At 45.5% G+C, this 22,120-nt stretch overlaps 1 protein-coding gene across 10 annotated transcripts in view; it reads right to left on the bottom strand.

Moving 5' to 3' along the window:
- The window catches only part of CLUAP1 (clusterin associated protein 1), a 30,177-nt gene extending 13,879 nt beyond the window's left edge, over nt 1-16,298 (bottom strand). For 3 of the 10 annotated variants that reach the window (XM_069570634.1, XM_069570637.1, XM_069570640.1), the window contains exons 1-7: nt 15,309-15,805; nt 13,221-13,332; nt 12,112-12,196; nt 9,759-9,938; nt 6,906-7,001; nt 4,669-4,752; nt 172-305 (exon numbers count right to left, since the gene is read on the bottom strand). In XM_069570634.1, the coding sequence (XP_069426735.1) occupies nt 172-305; nt 4,669-4,752; nt 6,906-7,001; nt 9,759-9,938; nt 12,112-12,196; nt 13,221-13,321 (680 nt within the window). In that variant the 5' untranslated portion in view covers nt 13,322-13,332; nt 15,309-15,805. Of the gene's footprint in view, nt 1-171; nt 306-4,668; nt 4,753-6,905; nt 7,002-9,758; nt 9,939-12,111; nt 12,197-13,220; nt 13,333-15,308 lie in introns of all 10 variants that reach the window. The other 7 variants (XM_069570633.1, XM_069570638.1, XM_069570639.1 and 4 more) reach the window with 5 other exon arrangements.
- Between the last annotated feature and the right edge of the window lie 5,822 nt (nt 16,299-22,120).

Here is a 22,120-nt window from a genome sequence, read left to right as displayed (position 1 = left end):
CAGCCAACAGACGGAGCCCAACAGTGTGCTTCTTGGAACAAGAGACACACGTACATTCTGCAGCAGAAGCGTCCCGCGGCCTGAAAGGCTAACACCACTGACCTCACACTCCTTCGGTCTGCTCTGACTCCCAGGGGCAGCCCTCCACTCGTGCCCGGTGTTCACACCTACCTGACGCTCTGCAGAGTCTGCAGTCGCTTCCGGTTTCTTTCCAGCTCTAATTTCCTCTTTTCGATTTTGGCTTCTAAGTTAGCTTCGTCAGAGGCCACGTTATTGAGCAGGTCTTTTGTCTTCTGAACCTGTGCCTATATTTAACAGGACATGAAGGAGACAAGGTCCAGTAACGACCTCGACCCGACTCTGAAAGAGAAGGGCTTCTCAACTCCTCAGGCCCAGCAAGACCTCGGGAAACAGAAACAAAGGGAAGCAAACAGATCAAACCCTCCCTCGAGCCATCGCTCACTTAACCCACCATTTCCAGGAGGAACATCACAGAGGCCCAGAAAAAAAAGTATCCATTTTTCTTCCATGAGAAGGTGTTTCTGCCCAGGGAAACAAACACAGGTGGAAAGAATCCTGCATAGGAAAGTATCCTATGCAGAGCCTGAGACCTGTTGGCTCACCTGTTATACCTCACCTGCAGGCGATGGTCTGCCTTCATCTACCTGGTTCAGGCTTTTCCCAAGCTACAAAGAACTGACTTACAGAACAGATGCACAAACAAGCTTTATCTCAGCTTCACTTCCCTGGAGTTTGCTCAGATTCACGTCCATTGAGTCAATGATGCCATCCAACCATATCATCCTCTGCCACCCCCTTCATCTTTTGCCTTCCATCTTTCCCAGCATCAGGGTCTTTTCCAATCAGTTGACTCTTCCCATCAGGTGGCCAAAGTACTAGAGCTTCAGCTTCAGCATCACTACTTCCAATTCAGGGCTGATTTCCTTTAGAATTGACTACTGGTTTGATCTCCTTGGAATTTATACATGTGTAATCTGTTTACCTGCAGGCCTCTGAAATGCTATGTGGTCCACAGAGAAATTGCCTAAGGAGACTAGACACATTTCACGACTCTCAAGAGTCAGCACACACTTGGAAGCACTCTCAAGAGTCAGCACACACTTGGAAGCAGTCACTTTCATTGATAATTTATGGCTTAATTTTTTTTGTCTAAGTTCACTAACCATTTCCAAGGTACCTTCATGAAGACTAAATCTCATACCTAACCACTAAGTTGTTGAAGGTACTCACAAAGCCCAAGCAGGGATCCGAGTTTACTCTCAGAGGAAGATAAGGTGAGTCTCCGTTTTGAACAAACTACTCAAGCTAATGGCAACACTTTTCTGAATCAGTCAGATTAAAACCTAGTAAATCATCTATCTGACCTCAAAAGTAAAGTTTTGTAAAAGGTTCTGGGACGTCCCTGGTGGTCCAGTGGCTAAGACTCTTTGCTCCCAATGCAGGGGGCCCAGGTTCGATTCCTGGTCAGGGGACTAGATCCCACATGCTGCAACTAAGACCCAGGTCAGCCAAATAAATATATATATATATATTTTAAAGGCTCTTTTTTTAATAAATGGCCTGTATTTTAAAAACCCTTTTAAGTGTCCAGGTTGTTTCATTTTTTGAATATCAAATATCATGGATATTTTCCAACAATGAAAAGACACCTTAAGAGATTTTCACCAAGAAATGAACTGTGCCCTCATTCAGCAGCCTCAGTAGGCTGCCCTCATTGTTAATACACTTAGTAGAAGAGGCACATTTATGCCATGCTAACTTGATTTAGCCAGAACACTGACAAGCACAAGAGTATTATCATTAAAATTTTGTTTTAAATTAACAATTACAAACTTACAAAGAGCTGAAGTATAATAAAAAGCATTTTTCCCTGATCTAGATGAGAGTGAGCCACTGACTTGATGCTCCATCACTTCAAAATACTTTAACGTATATTTCTTGCAAATAAGGACTTCCTCCTAAACATCCAGACAGAAGATGAACCCTGACACAAAACCTCATCCAACCCACAACCCACTGTGAAGGCCTCAACAGCAGACAGGAGTGACCCTGGGCATTCATTCAGTTACCAGGTCTACCTGGTCGCCTTTGGTCTGGACAGCTCCTCAGCCTCTCCTGGATGTTCAGGGTCTTTCCACTGCTGAAGAGTAGGGGTTGGGGAACTTCAGAATGCCCCTCAACCTGCCTTCATCTAATTAGCTTCAGATGATGCACCCTTAGCAGAACAGCACAGATTATCACTGGCCCCTGCCTTTCAACAGGCACACATTATTCTGACCTGCTCCATCACAGAAGATGTTCCCTCTGATCGCTGGATTAAGGGAATGTCTGTCAAGCTTCTCATATATCACTCTCTTCTTTGTAATTAATGAGTATCTTGTAGGGAGCTACTTTGAAACCATGTGAAAAATCTGCTTTTCATCAGTTTGCAATGTATTCATTTATCTTTTGTATCTGTGAGCATTCATTCAACGGTCTATAATCCATTACTGTATTTGTTTTGACACTTAAACTGTTTCTGATGTGGCTGGGGGAAGCTCATTCAGGCTGGCTTGTGTATCCCTTTCACATTCTTTGAGTACTTCCATGCTTTCTGGCACAAGAAGACCTTGCATTTTCTTCTCCCAGCTCTGTAATCAGTCATTTCTCCCAAGAGCTCTGCTTCCCTTTAGTGGAAAATGGCATTTAGAAACCAAGATCTGGGGGGGCTAGGTGTGCTTGGAGCTAAGAAACATATGAATCCATGTGTGGGTATGCATGTGTATGTATATAAATGTCATACATAAGGTATATGTACATTAAGATTTATTCTCATAACTATCTATCTATATTGAAATGCATTTAACCATCAATCAACACCTATCTCAGGGTTCGCTCTCATTTTTTCCCTTTCCATATCTGTAACCCCGTCTCCAATGGTGAGAACCTTGGCTTCCGCATCTTTAATATATTCCCTCATTTGGTCAAGCTGCCGATAAGGAACCGTCTCCCGTCTCGGCTGCCCTGCACCTCTCCCCCTGCTGAGGCTCGGCCTCTCTGTGCTGGGCTGACCAGGGAGCATCACTGTTATATGACAAGCGGACTATAAAAACCAATCCATCTTGGAGTTCTGTACAACTCTCAGCAAATTTTGTTTTATAACTACTCCTAATTTACGTAATGCCCCTCATCTCTGTATACTGAATAAAATGAATCTCTAATAATGACTGAATACCTACTATGGAAGAAACACAAGCTGGAATCAAGATTGCTGGGAGAAATATCAATAACCTCAGATATGCAGATGACACCACCCTTATGGCAGAAAGTGAAGAGGAACTAAAAAGCCTCTTGATGAAAGTGAAAGAGGAGAGTGAAAAAGTTGGCCTAAAGCTCAACATTCAGAAAATGAAGATCATGGCATCTGGTCCCATCACTTCATGGGAAATAGATGCGGAAACAGTGTCAAACTTTATTTTCTTGGGCTCCAGAATCACTGCAGATGGTGACTGCAGCCATGAAATGAAAAGACCCTTACTCCTTGGAAGAAAAGTTATGACGAACCTAGATAGCACATTCAAAAACACAGACATTACTTTGCCGACTAAGGTCCGTCTAGTCAAGGCTATGGTTTTTCCTGTGGTCATGTATGGATGTGAGAGTTGGACTGTGAAGAAGGTTGAGTGCTGAAGAATTGATGCTTTTGAACTGTGGTGTTGGAGAAGACTCTTGAGAGTTCCTTGGACTGCAAGGAGATCCAACCAGTGCATTCTGAAGGAGATCAGCCCTGGGATTTCTTTGGAAGGAATGATGCTAAAGCTGAAACTCCAGTACTTTGGCCACCTCATGAGAAAAGTTGACTCACTGGAAAAAACTCTGATGCCAGGAGGGATTAGGGGCAGGAGAAGGGGACGACCGAGGATGAGATGGCTGGATGGCATCACGGACTCGATGGATGTGAGTCTGAGTGAGCTCCGGGAGATGGTGATGGACAGGGAGGCCTGGCGTGCTACGATTCATGGGGTCGCAAAGAGTCGGACACGACTGAGCGACTGAACTGAACTGAACTGAACCAGAGTCTCTGTAGGACAGACTGTCATAATGAATGCCCATGAGGACCCCACGTGGCAGGGACTGCCATTCCTCTTGTTTTATGGATAAGGAAAGTAAGGCACAGAAAGGTTAAGAAACTGGCCTAACGTCACACGGTGGGGGGTTCAAGCCCAAGTAGTCTGAGTTTCTGTCTCTATCTGTCTTCCAAGTGAATGATTCAGATGCAATGAGCTTATAACAACTAACCATGGATGATCAGTAAAGGATGACGATCATTCTATTTATTCAGTGTTTAGAATTAAGATAACCTAGAAATAATCTAGACGCCCAACAGTGAGGAACTGGTTAAATAAGTTGTAAAGCGTCCATAAAAAAGTATTTACTGAAAAACTTAAGAGAATTATTAAATTAACAAAACTGACAAAATTTTGGTAACACGAAAACAACAAGGGGAAGACAACAGTAAGTCACCCAGCTATTCCAGAACGTGCTCTACACTTTTCACTCCCCACTGACACGCTCTATCTTTGTTACGAGGCCCAGCTTGCTCTGTCCTGTAAAACCAGGAACTCACTATTTTCCAGTTCTAGGCACAAAAACTTTAAGTAATCTTACCAAAATATCTTTTATTGCAATTCTCATCACTTTTTCAGTCTCATTTATTTCCAGAGGTCTGGCAACTGCTTCTGTTCTCAGTTCCTATAGGAAACAATGAAACGAAAAAAATTTTTTTTTTAGAAGAGGAATTCTCAAAACCAATTCCCAGCTCTAGATATGGCTTATGGACTAGTTCTCAAAGCTTCATTATGACGTGGGTCTCCTAGGCAGAAACACTCCTGCCACCACCTCCTCCAAGTATCGTCTATGACTCTCTGCCAATCTGGCCTCTCTCCAGAGCTCAAGGCCCCACTCTTCAGCTGTGGGCCCCCAGGACCCCAACACCATGGGAAGCAGAACTCACCACTCAGAATCTTTTCTCTCCAAACCTGCTTCTTTACCTGCATTCCATTCAGAGACCCCAAACCAAGTGAAAGTGAACTTCCTGTCTGAGTCCTCTGCCAGCCTGTACTATTTTCCCTATGCTCACGGCCCTCTAAGTTGCTTATCACTGACAACTGTACCCACTGAGAAGAGTCTACGCGGCCCTGCCCCAGCACTGGCCACTAACTGTCAAGGGGGGCATCTGTGCCTATCACGTCAGTACTGGACAGTTCCGAAAGCTGGAGCTTTAACGTGCATGCGGTTATGGGGGTCCGGGAGCACCTCCTCAAACGCTGTCCTGTACTTCTTTTAATCCACGGTGCACCTTGCCTCCCCGCCGGGGAGTAGCGCTGAGCACAGGGACGCGACCTCAAGGACACAGAGCACAGAGCCTTCCTGGTCTGAGGCTGGAGCCGGCCCTCAGTGAACGTCTGCTGAGTGTACTGGATGGGAGCTTCTGCAGATCACAACTACATGGAACTCGACAAGTCCGACACCCAGGGCCTCATGGCTCCCACGGCAACAGCTCAGCCTCTGCTTCATCAATTCACTACAGGTTGGAGTGGAAAGAGCCCCTCAGAATTCTGGTGAAGCCTCATAATGAAGCCAGAAAACTCTGCTGGCGAACAGCGAGTGACCAGCTCTCGTCTCTGGGTCTGCAAGAACACGATCAGACACACAGTCATTGCACTATCAACAGAAAACATGGGACGCCTGGCACTGCCTTGCTGCTTATCTAAACCAGCTGTCAGACACCACTGGCAGGTTTGTTCTGCCAACCACATGGCACCAGGTGGCAATGCATCCAGAGCCGGGATGGTGAGCTGGCACCAAGTCCCCGCATCCAGTCTGCCTCTAGGGCAGAAAGGGACAATACCATCACACTGAGACAGCAATGCCAGGACACGGGCGAGGCAGTGAGAGAGCAGCCACAGATGACACACCTGACGGGAATGCAGTCAACTAAACGCATTTAATTCAGAAATATTAGATGTGAGCCTATAGGCTGCACATGCCATAAATCCTCACAGGGAAGAACCAACCAACACTCCCGTTTCTTCTTCAGTCAGTAGCTAGGTCCCAAACTCTGCTACACACCGGGATCACCTGCAGAGCTTTAAAAATCTGGCTCTCACTTGCAGACATTTCAATCCACTGGTCCAGGGGACGACCTGGATGCCGGGTGATTTAAAAGCTCTATAGGAGCTTCAAGGGCGTTTTAGGAACCCACTCTTCAACAGCTCCTTAAACACAGAGGACAGAGCATCCACCTTGACTGACAGGGGCTAAAATAAGGACTGCAAATAAATTTCAACTGTAACATCAACTTCAACTGACTGCCTAGATTAGTGACTGGTTCCCAAACTGGTAAGTGTTAGAATCACCCAGGAGACTTAAAACTCATGATGCCCAAGTCACATTCCACATCAATGACATCAGCATGGAAGCCAGTTATCAGCAGTTTGTTAAGATCCCCAGGTGATTCCACTGGGCGGCAACAGGATTCGGGAGCCACAGGCTGGGGGGGGGAGCATTTTGTTGGGAAGCATGCCAAGGCTGAAGGCACCAGGGGGAAAGCATCGTGATCAATAAAGTCTGCCACAGGAACAAGAGGGAGAGCTGAGGCAACATGGCACACGTGCGCCATTCCTGAATCAGATGCCAAAGGCATCAGAAACACACCCAAGGCCACCAGGCAGAGGAACTGCAGCTTATGGACTGTACTTTCCCGCACAGTATCTCACTTTATCAGGTATTGTTTAATAAAACCAAGAGAACAGGAAAAAACTTAATTGGTAAAGAAACCCTGGAAGTCTGCTCAGCTGAGGAGGTAATTAGGGAGGTAACGGAGGTATCTGAACACCACTCACCCTCAGCTCCACCTCCTTGCCCAGCAAGTCATACAGAGACGCTCCTTTGGAAGTGATTTCAGAAGCAAGCTGCCTTGCTGCTTTTAAATCTGCAATCTAGAAGGAAGACATCAAAAACAGAAACCTCACTAACAGGTTCTCGGCCTGCAGAAAGAGCCAATCTTCTGCTGTCATTCCCTCCTCCAGTCAGAGTACTGATCTAACTACAGAACGTGTTCCCCAAGAGACACATTTACACCCCATAGAAGAGCGCTCCCAAGACACCAGTTTAGGAGACACTGATCTAAGTACAAATTAGATCAATTCCAGGCCCCCTGGGTCTCTCTGAAAACCCCAATGTCAAGTCAAATGTACTCTGCAAGCAGGAGGTGTGTGGGGGCGTGAGGCTGGCATGCCTCCTACAATGAGGGGCTCTGGCAGCGGCGGGGTGCAGAGGAGGGGCACCCTGAGGACACAGCCCCACGCAGCCCCGAGGCCCCGTGTTCACCCTCCCGCCCCGCACTCAGGGTGCACTCCACGGGCTGCCGAGAGCCTCAGAGGAGCTCACTGGCACAAAGCGCTCACAGCGAGCCGCTGCCACAAGGCTCTGCCGTGAGGATGGTGAGGACGACTGAGCGCTCAGCCTGGGGAAAGCTTCTCTCTTAGGGTACGCATGCCACAGCCTCCTCCGTGAATGTGCTACATTTCCAAAGAGCCAAGTATTTCCCAGTGCTGCTCTCTTCCCCTCTCCCCCAGTCAACAAACTCCCACTGCCTTTCAAGCCACCTGCGGCAACGCTCCTTCTTCACTCACAGCGGGCGACTTGTCCGTTTCCTGAGTCCTCAGGACTCCGCTTCCACCAGCAGCAAGCTTCCGGCTTCCCCTGCGGAAGCCTTCTCACCACCCCCCTCCACTTCTCAGCACTAGAATCAGCAGAGTTCAGCCCCCAACCTCTTCCCCTCACACTCCCCACAAGCTCCTGGCTCGGATGCTGAGATCACAGCTACGAGCTGAGGCTCCATGTCTCCACTAGGACACCTCAGAGGTGCTGCACAAGCAACATCCCAAACCAAACCCCTCATCTTTCCTGCCAGACCTGCTCCTTCCGAACTCTCCTCCGTTTCAGCGGATGGCAACCCCGTCCTGGCGGGAACTCATACCCACACTCTAGAGCTGTGACATCTAACACATGCCCACCAGTCACGTGCCAGTTTCAGCGTTAAACCGTTGAAATTAAGTAAAGCTTAAACTCAGTTCCTGAGTTGTACTGGTGAGACGTGGCTAGTGGCTACCGTGCCGCGTAGCACAGACCACATCCACCAGCACAGGAAGGGCGACTGAGCCGTTTCAGACCTTCCTTCCAGCGTCCACTTTCGCTCAACCTTTTGCCTCCTGGAGCAAGCTGCCCCCAACACCAGTGCCCCCAACACCAGCCTCTGAACAGAGTTGCAGTCAAGGACCCAGGCCCTCTGGCCAGTCATGTTCTTATTAAGATCTGCACCCTAGGTCTCCTTATCCAAGACCTTGGGCCCGGGTCCTCTTCAGTGCCTCTGCCGAAGCCTCCTGACTTGGGAAGGCGGGGCAAACACCTAATGACCCTCTCTCCCCATTCAGTCCCCACCATGTTCCCATGCTGAGCCTCCCACCCCTTGGTGTGGCAGGGGGGCCGTTAAAACTGCCAGAGCAGTTCTATGAAACAGGGAGTCGACACTCCCTCTGGCTCTAGCCCCTTGCTTACACCACACCAGCTAGTGATTAAAGACGCAGCTTTCACATTTGGCTCGTTGCTTTAACCGGGTCCTCCGACACCTCACAGCTCCCACTCCCTCCAAGCTCAGCGGAGCGCTCACTGGCCGCTCAGAGTCACAGGCACCATCACCTCGGGCTTTCTCATAGGTCTCTCTGCTCCCACCTTTGCCTCCCCGCTCAGTCTGACTCAATCCAGCAACCACAGTGATCCTTTTAATATGAGGCTTCAAATGATGGACTTCTCTGCTCAAAACTCGACCACTTTCCACCTCGAAGTCTTGGCAGTGGCTTTCCAGGGACCCCAGGGCCTGTGGCCGCCTCCCCTCCCAGCTCTCATCACGTGGCCCTCCTCGCATTTCCTCACACCCCCAGAGCACACCCTCCACTGAACAGCTTGCTCCTTCCCTCCCTCAGATCTTTGCTGAGACATCACGCAGTCCCTGAGGCTGTCCTATCTCCCCATTTAAGGCCCTCCCCCAGCACCTCAGCCCCTCCCTCTTCACCATCCATCCCTCACTCAGCCCATCTGACGTGCTGCTCCTTCTGCTGCTCCCCCAACGGAGCCGGAGGAATAGGGGAGCCTGTGCTTGCTCACGCCTGTACCCCCAGCACATGAACAGTGCCTGGCAGACAGCAGGCTTTCAATAAATAGCTGAATTTATTGTCCCTTCTGCTTTGATCCAAATGCTGACAAGCACAAAACTGGGTCTTCCCTGGTGGTTCAGTGGTTAAGAGAATCTGCTTTGCAATGCAAGCAACGTGGGTTTGATCCCTGGTCGGCAAACTAAGATCCCACAGGCTGTGGAGCAACTAACCCCGCACCCTGCAACTACTGAGCCCACGAGCTCTGGAGCCCAAGTGCCACAGCTAGAGAGTCCATGCACCACAATCAAAGATCCTGCTCGCCACAGCGATGATCCCCTGAGCCACAGCTGAGACCCAACAGGGCCCAACAACTTAAGCTTTTCAGTAATCAAAAAGCAATGCTGACTAATGAGCACAAAACTGACAAATGGCCCTCGGTCAGGGAGTGAGGAAAGAAGTGCTCCTGAATTGCTATATTCCACTTCTGAGTCTGAGAAAGAAACATTCCATCTCTCACTACAAGCCCTGCACTGTCCTCACCTTTGAGCCAAGATCAAACTTGAACTTGCTGACGTCTTCCTCTGCTAGTTGAGAGCCCTCCATGCCTTTGGTCTTCATAGCGTTGTAGAGGACAGAGGTGATCTTCAGTAGTTCTTTCACTGCATACCCGTCTGCCTGATAAAGCTTCTTGGTATTGAGTTTTATATGTGCCTTGGTGGCCTATTTTCAGACAGAAAAAAAAATGCTGAAGATCCTTTCCATGTAAAATTAAACCGAACCCCATGTAGGTCAATTGAAAACGTCTCTGCCAACAATTGGTATATAACCAAAGCATATTAAGAGTCAAACTTTCAAGTCACTCACATTGTGTGTGGGTACATAGACTGGTACAATCCTAATGGAAAGCAATTTGGTAAATGACAAGATTATAAACGCACATATCTTTTGACTAAGAAATTCCAATCCTGAGCACTTATGACAGGAATACATGTTGTCACACACAAAACTATGTGCACAGGTTATCTGTTACAGAACTCTTTCTAAGTACAAAAGTTACCAACAACCTAAATGCCAACCTGTATAAATTATACAACTTATGGTATAAACAGGCAAGCAACACTACTCAGGTGTAAGAGAGAATGAAGAAATTCTATCTTTATTTGAAAAGTTCTCCAAAATGTACTATTAAAGACAAGATTCTAAACAGAGGTGTAGAGTATGCCACCACTGGTGTAAAAGGAAGGAAAAAGAAGATATATCCTATTTGCTTAAATATGCCTAAAGAAACTGAGAGATATTAAAAACAGTGATTAATGGCAATGGAACTGGGCTGATGGCAGACAGAATAGAAAGTCATTTTACTCTGTATTGTTTCATGATTTAAAAAAAAATTTTTGAGCCATAAAATATATTGACTGTTCAAAATAAGTAAATAAAATTCTTTTTAAAATCTGCATGCTATTTTAATCACATTAGAAAAATATTATCTGGCAGCAGTTCTTTACCTGTCTGCTCTCCCTCTGAGAGTGTATCCTTGCTTAAATCAACTATCACTTTACTTTCTTAACCTCTCCAAAAGAAAAATATCTGTATAAAATTTTGGTCCAGTTTCTTCTCCTTTAGATCTACCATTCAAACTTATATAATTTTATTAAGTAAAAGCAGAGGCATATAGTATCTGACATGAGAAATAAATACTCCACGTCACTAAATTAATAGAGCTTAACTGAATTAGGTGTGGTCTTTATTATTTCTCAGAAACAGTAACTCATCTTTCCTAGGTTATTTCCTTTACTTTTATGTACCTAAGTAACTATGCAACATGCGTCTCTTTTCCCATAGCCAGTAATACAAATGTCATGTAAGCATAATTTATAACATCAATCACTAGATTTATCATGAGTCTTCATGTTCAGTTCCTCTTATCATATGGTATTTCCGTAATAACTTCATCTATTTCAGTCAACCTTATGCTTTCCAACAAAAATTATAAAAAATTAAGACGTTAATTTAAAAACATTATTAAAATTCCAGACTGAATAACACTGGGCCCATCATTGGGAGTGACGTCACGAGATGCCCTTGGACATCACGTCACATGAGGCCCTCGGACAGCTACTGCTTCAATCTCAAAACAGCTTCCTTTGGGCAAAGCAACAACCTGCGAACCTTCTCTTACAGAAAAGCTACCCTGGAAAAATTATTTGCAGGTGTCACTGACAGTATGGAAGTCACTTATGTCAGTCGGCCAAACAGCTGTTTTTACATTTGAGAAATCACAGGCTGCTGCTCCCAGGATTTTACCCGTTTGTCAGAGCATGCCCAGCCTCTTCTGCCACCCCTCTCTGGCAGACGCTGTCCACCTGCAGGGCACACATCTAGATCCAGCGGTCCTGAAATGTGTCCTGTCCTGTCATAACACAGCCCGACTGTAGGACGAATGGCCTTGGGGCTTTCGCAGCGCTGATCGCCCTTCTGGTCAAGGGTGACATGGCTAATCCTTTTCTCTCACTGCCCCTCTGAGACAACTACCCTGTATACTGCCACCACTGGTGTCTCACGGGACTCTACAATTCTTAACAAATCATGAGTTAAAAACAAAAAACTCAGAAACCTTTGTTGGTAAAACGACTCCACAGATAGTGCTTGCCATCACTAGATGAGAAGTTAAGAAGCAGCCTTTCTGTAGAGAGTAAAAATAATTGAATACAGAGTAGAGAACTATCCAATTATGTGATAACCTTTGTGTAGTAAAAATTGTTTAAAATTGTAAAAATGGCTCCACAGAAATCTGGTAACGGAGAGTGTTAAGAAAGCTGAAGGTAGCTCTAATTAGGCTCCATCTCCTTCTGATGTATTTAATTTTACAACTCCATCAAAAAACTGAACTAACCATGAACTGGGCAATTGCCTTAATGAAGAAAACTCGGTCTTGTTCAGTCTCAACATCAGAAGGGATGTCATTCTGAGGTTCGTACCTGTCATAGAGACAAAGAGAGAGAGAAAGACAAGTTAATTAAGCTGAAAGTTTACAAAACAGAAAGTAAACTGGGAGGACAGTGGATCTGTAACAGGAAGCTCTCTGAGTCCCCAGCTAAGGTAGTAAGAGTAAGAAAGACCTCAAAAGCAACACAAAATACCAAACAACCAAGAGAACAAATCCTCACCAAAAAATAGGTTTCTTTGCTCAGTTGTGTCCGACTCTTTGCGACCCCATGGACTGCAGCATGTCAGGCCTCCCTGTCCATCACCAACTCTCGGAACTTACTCAAACTCATGCCCATCGAGTCAGTGATGCCATCCAACCATGTCATCCTCTGTCGTCCCCTTCTCCTCTGCCTTTAATCTTTCCCAGCATCAGGGTCTTTTCAAATTTCAAAACCAAATCTGGGGCTTACAAAATTAAATCTACATCAGATAGCAAAGTTTAATTAAAATATCCAGAACTATTACTCTGGCTGACAGCCCTTGACTCAGCAGAGGGGCCAGAGTTCCTTTCTTCGAGTTTCTGATGACATGCCGGGGTCAGCAACCTGCAGCCCTCGGCCTTCTCCTGTACAGCTCGCAAGCTAAGAAAGGTTTTTACATTTTTAAAGGGCAATAAACAGTAAAACACAAGGAAGCCTGACAGAGATCTTATGTAGCCTGCAACGCCTAAAATCTTGATCATTCCCTTAGTAAAAAGTTTGCCAATCCTAAGCCAGATGCTCAGCAGGATGTGTGAGGAGGTCCTGTCAGTCCCTGAGGAAGGGGAGGGGATGAGTGTGGACCAGCACCCCTTGTCAGCTTCCCGCTGAGAAATAGTCTTTCACCACCTCCTGGTGCACTCCCTTTTCCCACAGCATTCCTTAACACTCCTCTGACTTCTAACAGGTCATGGCCTATTCTGTCCAATTTTGTTGAACTTTTCCTTTTCCTTCACAGAAGTACCCTGTTTCTAGGTGGCTAATGAATAACATCTCAAATCTATTCTTAAACCACAGTAAAGTGCCCAGTTCTAACCTTTTCACAAGCCAGAGAAGCACTTCAGATACAAGCCCAAAATTGGGTGTGCGGAAGTTTTCCATGGAAATGTGTCGAGGGTATCCCAAGGCTCTCATCATCTCTGTAAAATCTGTCCAAGGTAAAAAAAAAAACACAGTGCGGTCAGCTCCTCCTCAAACATCAGCTATTTATCAACATAGATACTTCCTTCGTTTTTCTCTTCTTACTCCCAACCTACTGACACGTTTATGGACTATTTATCACTCTCTAAGAGAAAAACAAAAAGGAGATAAAATTGCTAACCTGCTTCCTGAAAAACATTTATTTGAGTTCAATGAAGAACTGGAAACTACGTTGAAATAGGGTTTAGGGATTGGCTATGAATTTAATTTCTCTCTTGGGTATCTCAACTATCTCCTGCATATCTTTCTCTTCACTACTCAAAATGTCAAATATCTGGTCTTACAAAATGCCGTAAAGAAAAATATTTTAAAATGTTAATCTTTTTTTTTTTTTTGCGGAGGTGAGTGGTAGGGTAAAATTGATGTGTCTGTGTTACTTAGAGAGATGTTCAAGAGAATGATTGAACTACAGAGCAATACTCAGCTGTACTATGAAACAGACTAAGGAATAGTAATACTAACACTTGTTCTTAATACTGCAATCACTAAGTTTTAAGCAAGACTTGCAAGTAACATCCTTTTAGTTCCCATGATGTGCCAAGAACACTTCCGACTAAATAACGTCTGTCTTCACTCTTCTTGAAGGTGGATATTCAAAATGTCCCAGTGACATTCACAACAAGCTACCTGGTCATTGGAGAGTAGGCTGAATTTCACCAGACAACAGAAGAGAAGGTGTAAGCAGCGGAAAGAGCAGCAGAGAGCCTCTGCCATTGTTTGGGGGTATATTTACATAGAGCAATGGAAAACAAAGCAGCAGCCTTCCCACCACACGGTGCCGCCTAAACACGTCCTCTCACTAAGTAGCAGCCAAATTCTGTTAATTCTGCAGTATCATCATCAAAAGGAGACAAGTAAGATTGTTATCATGAACTGCCTAAAGTAGGCATTCATTTAAGGTCAAAAACGTTCAGAAATCCTTTTGTATGCTTTTCCCAAAACAACTCCATTCAGTATCCCTTAGCAGAAGGCTGGCCTCCCTCAACTGTGAGGGAGGAGAAATGTGTCTCTACAACACAAGATCTCCAAGAATGTCCAAGTCCCAGAGGGCAGAGATTCACACAACAGTGCTGCTGCTACTGCTGCTGCTGCTAAGTCGCTTCAGTCGTGTCGGACTCTGTGCAACCCCATAGACGGCAGCCCACCAGGCTCCCCCGTCCCTGGGATTCTCCAGGCAAGAACACTGGAGTGGGTTTTGCCATTTCCTTCTCCAACAGTGCTAGTAGGCATCAATAAACTGTGATGCCTCTTCCTATATATTTACATTATAGAAAGAGCCCTTCACAACTGAAAGGAGTAATCTTTAGTGGGGAAATTTCAGGCACTGGCAACTATTACAAAATTGGCCTTAAAGAGGCCCCGCAAATCACACTAAATTGGCAACACCTGCTACACCTGTGCAGGTGGAGCCAGTTCCCTGAACTGCTTCAGATTCAGAAAATGATAGCATATAAAAGGCAAGAGATTGATTCACACAGTCCCACGATTTGATCCTGATTTCCACCCAGTTCCAGCTGTATGATCTAAAGCAGCTATTTCACCTCCCTCAAAGTATTCCATCCAGGAATGACTCATCTCACTGTAACAGTGGGGGCTAAAATAAAATATTAAATGTAAAATATTTGCTTTGTAATAGATGATCCCCAAAGCGGTGATAACTAGTTCTCTAATCCACATTTTTCCACTTCCCCACGCTCCTCGCAAAGGTACTTGGGTTCCCTTCTCACCAGCCTCTTTTAGAAAGGCTGCAGGCTTTGGAGGTTAGACAACAGGATTTCATACTCCAGCGCCAGCTCTTACCACCTATGTTCCCTGACCGAGTGACCGGACCTCTCTGTGCCTATTTCCTCACCTAAACATAAGAGAATTGCTGTTCAGAGGAGTAAATGAAATGAAGAACACACATAGGATAGTAATTAACTACCTGACAGATCACAAAAACTCGAAAAATTTTAGCCTCAATCATTATTCACCAGCCCCCTCTTCGATTTTCTTGTTCGCTTCTCGGAACACTAAGCTAACCCAGCTCAAAAATGGTCGCTTTGGAAAACGGTGTTTTGCAATACAGTAGCGAACAGACCCGAGTCAATTAAAATTAGATAAAATTAAAACTTCTGTTTCTCAGCCGCACTAGCCGCATACACATCCACAACCTCTCATCATAGCAGAAAGCGCTATGAGACAGACTGGGGCGCTCAGCCTGGCGGGGGGCGGCTCGGGTCAGGGGCGCCCCTGAGTTGCAGAGGCCCCGGAGGGGGACTTCAGCGCGAGAGCCTCGGCGGGGCTCAGAAAGGGAGCCGGCGGGCCGAAGCCCCGAGTCTCGGGAGGACCGCAAGGTCACAGAGGGCAGGGATGCCTTACTGCGAAGATCACGGAAAGACATGGCGCTCAAGTGCCCAGGATCCCGAAGTCTCCACCTCTAGCTCCTTAGCTCTTCTGGGTTTCTATGGCAACGCACGGACTCCCCGACGGCGCGCAGCCGGGGCCAAAAGGACTGGAAGAAAAGCAGACCGGGCCGTGTGCGCATGCTCTGTATGTGCCGGAGCGAGGGCGGCCGGCAGGCGGCGTAAAACGCGACGCTGAGGATGCGGGTGTGGCGTCTAAGTTCCCTTCAGACACTGCAGATATTTGCACTTGCCGGCACGTTCTGAGCACCTAAGTGACTGTGCAAGGCAGTCTATACTACTTTTCATTCCCGCCTAAACTCCTCCAGAAAGGATGTACAAAATGTCACGAAGCCAGGCCTCCCTTTTGAGTCCTACGCCCGGCACTCTTTTTTCTGGCATGTGTAAAATGGCTGGCCGCACCCAAGCGCCTGCAGCGTGAAGCAGTTGAGGCCACGGACTCCAAAGCGAAGGCCAGAGCGGACAGAGGGGCGGCGAGTAGGCCGAGCCGCAACCCGCGCGTGCGCAGCGGGCTCGGACTTTACGACAGGCCGGAAACCGGCGCGCCGTGGGGTTGTCCTGGCAACTGTGAGCGTAGAAGTTTGGAGCTGGTTTTTGCGCGCGGGGGAGGGAGGGGGCCGATCGGGGGTGCACCGCGCCCAGCCCTTGGCCAGATCAGCTGTGGCCTCGGTTGGGAGCACTCTCTACCAGGCTGCCACGGCGGGGACAGGCAACCGGAAGGGCTGGGGAGGTGAAGTGAGCTGAGCCGAGAATGTGGAAGAAGAAGAGAGACTACCAAAGCTAAGATGCCCTCCGCCCCTGTATTGGTTTTAGTGAAGTAACAGACACATGAATATGCTGACCTTAAAGATTCTCAAAATAGACCCGCGCATATATGGTCATTAGGATAAATAAAGCCCTTTAGTAGAGAAAGAATAATCGTTTTAGCAAATTATCTTGGAACAATTGGAAATGCAAACAAATGAACTTGCATCCTTACATGTAAAGGGTAAAACCTAAAAACTGACTTTTCTGGAAGAAAATTTGGAAAGCTTTGTGACTGGGTTAAACAAGAGTCCTTAGATACAATACACTAAAAGTATCATCCTTTGAAAAATGTTTTTTGATGAATCGGACTTCATCAAAATTTAGAACTGCTCAAGACACTTTTTAAGAAAATGAAAAGTGTAAGAAACGCCGCGGGAAGAAGGAGCCACCCCTATGGACTGTTGATCAGGGCCTTTTATTGGGCGGTCTCTCGGGCAGAACTACGGGGCGGGTAAGCAAGGAAGCGGGGGAGGGGGGGCGGGGGGGGCGGTCTGTGAAGCAAAGGGAGTCTGCGGGGTAAAGGGAGTCTGCAGAGTCTGTGAGGGTGGGGAAGGGTTTTATAGCCCGGCCGGGCCTCCCATATAAGGAAGAAAACGCGGGCTCAGTGGTGATTGGTGTCCAAGGGCTCCGTGTCAGCTCCTGATTGGACGGCAAGGGCTTCATGTCGGCTCCTGATTGGTCGGCTTGGTTGCCGGCCCATCTCCCGGGCTTGTCTGCAGCGCCCTCTGCCGGGACATGTCCCGACATGCCCAGGCATGCCTCAACACGCCTGACCTTGCCCTGACCTCTCATCCTGACCTCGCCCTGAACCTTTCATCCTAACCTCACCCTGACCTTACAAAAAGGTAAACCCACAGTCTAAAAGAAAATATTCACAAAACACAGCTGATTAAAGACTTCTGAAATACATAACAAACTTTCAAAACTCACTGAAGAAAACAATGAGAAAGCAGATCCCAAAATGCTGGGGTCCAGCCCTGGTGGATCCAGGGAATTCGAAGGGTGGACAGCGTTGGCGTGAGAAAAACTTATTTATTGATTGATATAAGATTAGATTAAGAAACAATAGTAGGAAAATTAAGTGGAAGAAGAGGGCTGAATAACTTGGATTACACAGAAGACCAATAAAATTCCAGACAAGGAATTTGCACCATCTACGTTGGGCCACCAGCGCTCGCTTGAATATCTAAGGGTGCCTCACCTTAGGCTCCGTTTCGCGCGGGTCTTAACAGCCAGGGCAAGTAAGTAGACTTGGCGAGCCTCTGCGCCACAGATGGGAATTCAGCCTGAAATTAGAGTGGAGAGGAAAGAGAGAGAGACACGGGGGAAACCAGTCCAGCAACTAGCTCCGTTCTCTATTGTTCAGAAGGCCTTTTATACTTTTGATAAAACATGGAGATCAATGGGCAACACAAAGTTATGCAGCGTTAGCAGTCCAGACTCTTATCAAAACCAGGCTTTTCTTTCTGCACACCTAATTGTATACACAAGTCTTAGGTAATTTACATCATCTTCCAGCCAAAAGGGCCAATTAACATTTTACAGCCTTTTTTCTGATAAGGGTTTGTCAACCAGAAGACTTATTTGTGTTGATCTTCCCAAGGTCTAGTGCCACTCTCAGAAAGCACTAGAGTTACATTCTTACACAGCAAAGATACAGCAACTTATAACAAGTAGAGGGAGTACAGTGATTTACAGCAAAAGAGAAGCAATTAACTCAAAAGTCTAGTGTTGCTAACATCAAAACTACAATGTATCTTTTTCTACATCCTGCTTACATTGAGTAACATCCTTCCAGGTGCCTAAAAGATAAAGAATATGGAGGTCTGGCAGCAATCCTTGAGTGAACACTGAAAACCCGTCACCAATATGATTTTTAACTCTTTAGAAAAGGCTCTGTATCTTTAAGATGCTTTCAAGCTTTGTGCCTCTCGCAGTTGGGGGGCTGTAAGCAATTCACAGGCTGTAAGAAGTCTGGGGAACCTGTTAGGCAAGCTAGAGAGCTATCAGAGGGGTTTTAACTGAAACATCCCTTTCAAATGCAGAAGACTAAAGCCCTGATTTGACTTTTTCCCAGAGAATATCAGAAGAGTGGAAAAGCAGGCAGATTCTTATTTTTTGGGGGGTGGATGCTCAGGAAATTCCAGGGGGAAAACCTGAGGTCTGATTAGCCTTGCCATCAGAGCTCTTGCCGCATGACCTTGTCACGGGTGGAATTCCTCACGTTGGCTCCCGGCACGAAAACTTAGTTCACAAAAGATATGGCAAATGTCAACCAAAAATTAGTCCAGCTAAGAAATGCATAAGTTTATTCGAGCCAACCTGAGGATTATAATCAGGCAAGGAGTCTTTCAGAAAGCTCTAAGGATGGTCCAAAGAGGAAAGCGGTGAGGCTAGTATCTATGTGATCTTAAGTAAGGGGTAGGTGCAATCAAGGGTACAACATTGTAGAGGTTTATTGCTATTAACAAGGAACAGATATTTTAGTTAATGGTTGTAGTTCTTTTCTAAGTAGGCAAGATATAAGAAACTGAATTCATACAATTTCCTCCTGAAAATACCTAACTGTCTGAGGGCAGTTCTGCCAGTCTTCCGAGAGCACAAAATGCCTCGTCCTGATCTTGGCCCTGAAGTTCTTCGCTGTGTGTTGTATGTAGGTCAGTGACTGTAGTGGCAAATGACTCAATTGTCGTAGAACTGGATGGTGGGTAACATTCTTGGTTTTACAATCTCCTTTCTTTCAGTTTTAATTTCGACCAAGGCTTGGAGACATTTCATGACCAGTGTGTCACACAGCAATAGGAATGTTCACACCCAGGTCAAACAAGGATTTCACTGACAGGCCACTCAATGTGCTATTATTGGACTGTTGACAGCAGCCAAAAGCATCTGGACCATCTTGCCTATCTCTCTAGTCTGTTATGGTTCAGCAAATGGTTTTCTTTTATTGCTTCTTCCCATATCTAGAGTTACACTATTAAAGTCATCAACTTTGGGAATTCCCTGGTGTTCCAGTGGCTGGGAACAGAGGAGGGAATTCCCTGGCGGCTCAGTGGTAAAGAATCCACCTGCCAATGCAGGAGACATTAAGACTTGGGTTTGATCCCTGGGTCACGAAGATCCCCAGAGAAGGAAATGGCAACCCAGTCCAGTATTCTTGTCTGGAGAACCCTATGGACAGAGGAGCTTGGCAGGCTACAGTCCATAGGGTTGCAAAGAGTTGGACATGACTGAAGCAACTTAGCATGCACAAGTAAGTATTTAAACCAAGAACGTCCATTAGGTGTGGCCCAGTATCTCCCTAGGTTGTCTGACCCAGTCTGTCGGCACAAATCGCTGTCTTTAAAGGAACTGTTTATATTGGCCTTGCACATAAAGTTCACCAAACATACCTGCATAGTGACCCCTGACAGGACTAAGAAAGGAACGTTATCTCCTAAGGAGTTATGTGGCTGGTATTAGAAGGAGAAAAATGAATCTTTATAGTTGAGCAGTTTTTCTGCTGCTGCAGAGGTCTGGTTAATGCATAATGTAGACACATAACGCACACTTGAGGAGAGAAGAGGAAGCACAAACGGGGAAAAAACTTATGTTTAAATTTTCTTACCTTAAAATAATGAGTCTTATTTTCTTACAAGTAATAAACAAAGGAAAGGATGCTTAAGATTAGTCATTAGAGAAATGCATATTAAACTATAAGATATCACTAGGCAGTTATTAGAACAGCTAAAACAACAAACCACCACAAAAAAACCCTGACAGTGCTAAGGGCTTGTAAGGATGGAGAGCACCCTGGACTTTCATACCTTATTGTTGAGAATATGAAAGTGTACATCCACTTTGGAAACAGCTGGTACTTCTTACTAAAGTTAAACATACACTTAACATACAGTTCAGCAATTACTCTCCCAGGTATTCACCAAAGCGAAATGAAAACTACTTATGTTCACACAGAAACCTATACACAAATATTAAGAGCACCTTTATTTATAATTGCCCCAAACTGGAAACCACTTGGGTGCCCCTCAACTTAGAAATGGATAGACACACGTGGTACGATGGATTACCATTCATTTAAAAAAGAAGCAAACTGCTGAAATACACAAAGAAAAACGATGGCTCTCCAATGCCTTATGCTAAGTGGAAGAAGACAGACTCAAAATCCTTCATACTATTTGATTCCATTTATATGACATCCTGAGTAAGATGAAAATATAGAGATAGAAAACAAATTAGTGGTTCCCAGGAGGAGCTGGATACATAATAATGTAATAATGTGTGGGGGGAGGGAGTAATGAAACTGTTCTGTATCTTGTGGTGGTAATTACGTGACAGTATCTGTTTGTCAAAACTCATAGATCTGGGGCCTCCCTGGTGGCTCAGTGGTAAAGAACCTGCCTGCCAATACAAGAGACATGGGAGATGACGGTTTGGTCCCTCATCTGGAAAGATCCCATGTGGTTTTTAATTATAGGCATCGTCAAGTGTGTGAGGTAGTGGCTTAAGTTTGCATTTCCCCAATGATTCAGTACACTGAACATCTTCTCACGTGCTTATTGACCATTTGTGTATCTTGTTTGGGGAAATATCTATGCAAGTTCTTCACCCATTTTTAAAGCTGATTGTCTTTTTGTTGTTGAGTTGTAAGAGTTCTTTTTGTGTTCTAGATACTACGCTCTAATCAGATACATGGTTTGCAAGTATATTCTCTCATTCTGTAGGCTGTCTTTTCACTTCTTTAGAGTTTGTGCTTTTTTGCAGCACAAAAATTTTCAAATTTTATAAAGACCAATTTATCCTTTTTCTTTTTTTGCTTGTGCTTTTGTTGTTATATCTATGAATCCATTACCAAATCCATGGTGATGAAGATTTCTTCAAAGAGTTTTAATTTTTGTATGCGGTGTGAGGTAGGAGTCCAGTTTCATTTTTCATTCATATATTTTTTAATATTTTCAATTTATTAATTTTTTAATTAAAGGATAATTGCTTTACAGAATTTTGTTGTTTTCTGACATGAAAACAACATGAATCAGCCATTCAGTTCAGTTTAGTCGCTCAGTCGTGTCCGACTCTTTGCAACCCCATGGACTGCAGCACGCCAGGCCTCCCAGTCCATCACCAACTCCTGGAGCTTGCTCAAACTCATGTCCATCGAGTCGGTGATGCCATCCAACCATGTCATCCTCTGTCATCCCCTTCTCCTCCTGCCTTCAATCTTTCCAGCATCAGGGTCTTTTCAAATGAGTCAGTTCTTCGCATCACATGGCCAAAGTATTGGAATTTCAGCTTCAACATCAGTCCTTCCAATGAATATTCAGGACTGATCTCCTTCAGGATGGACTGGTTGGATCTCCTTGCAGTCCAAGGGACTCTTAAGAGTCTTTTCCAACACCACAGTTCAAAAGCATCAATTCTTCAGTGCTCAGCTTTCTTTATAGTCCAACTCACATCCATACACGACTACTGGAAAAACCATAGCTTTGACTAGACAGACCTTTGTTGGCAAAGTAATGTCTCTGCTTTT

The sequence above is a fragment of the Ovis canadensis genome, chromosome 24 (genome assembly GCF_042477335.2).
Source record: "Ovis canadensis isolate MfBH-ARS-UI-01 breed Bighorn chromosome 24, ARS-UI_OviCan_v2, whole genome shotgun sequence".
Lineage (NCBI taxonomy): Eukaryota > Metazoa > Chordata > Mammalia > Artiodactyla > Bovidae > Ovis > Ovis canadensis.
Note: the sequence above shows the minus strand (reverse complement) of the source record. Positions and strands in the feature narration are given on the sequence as shown.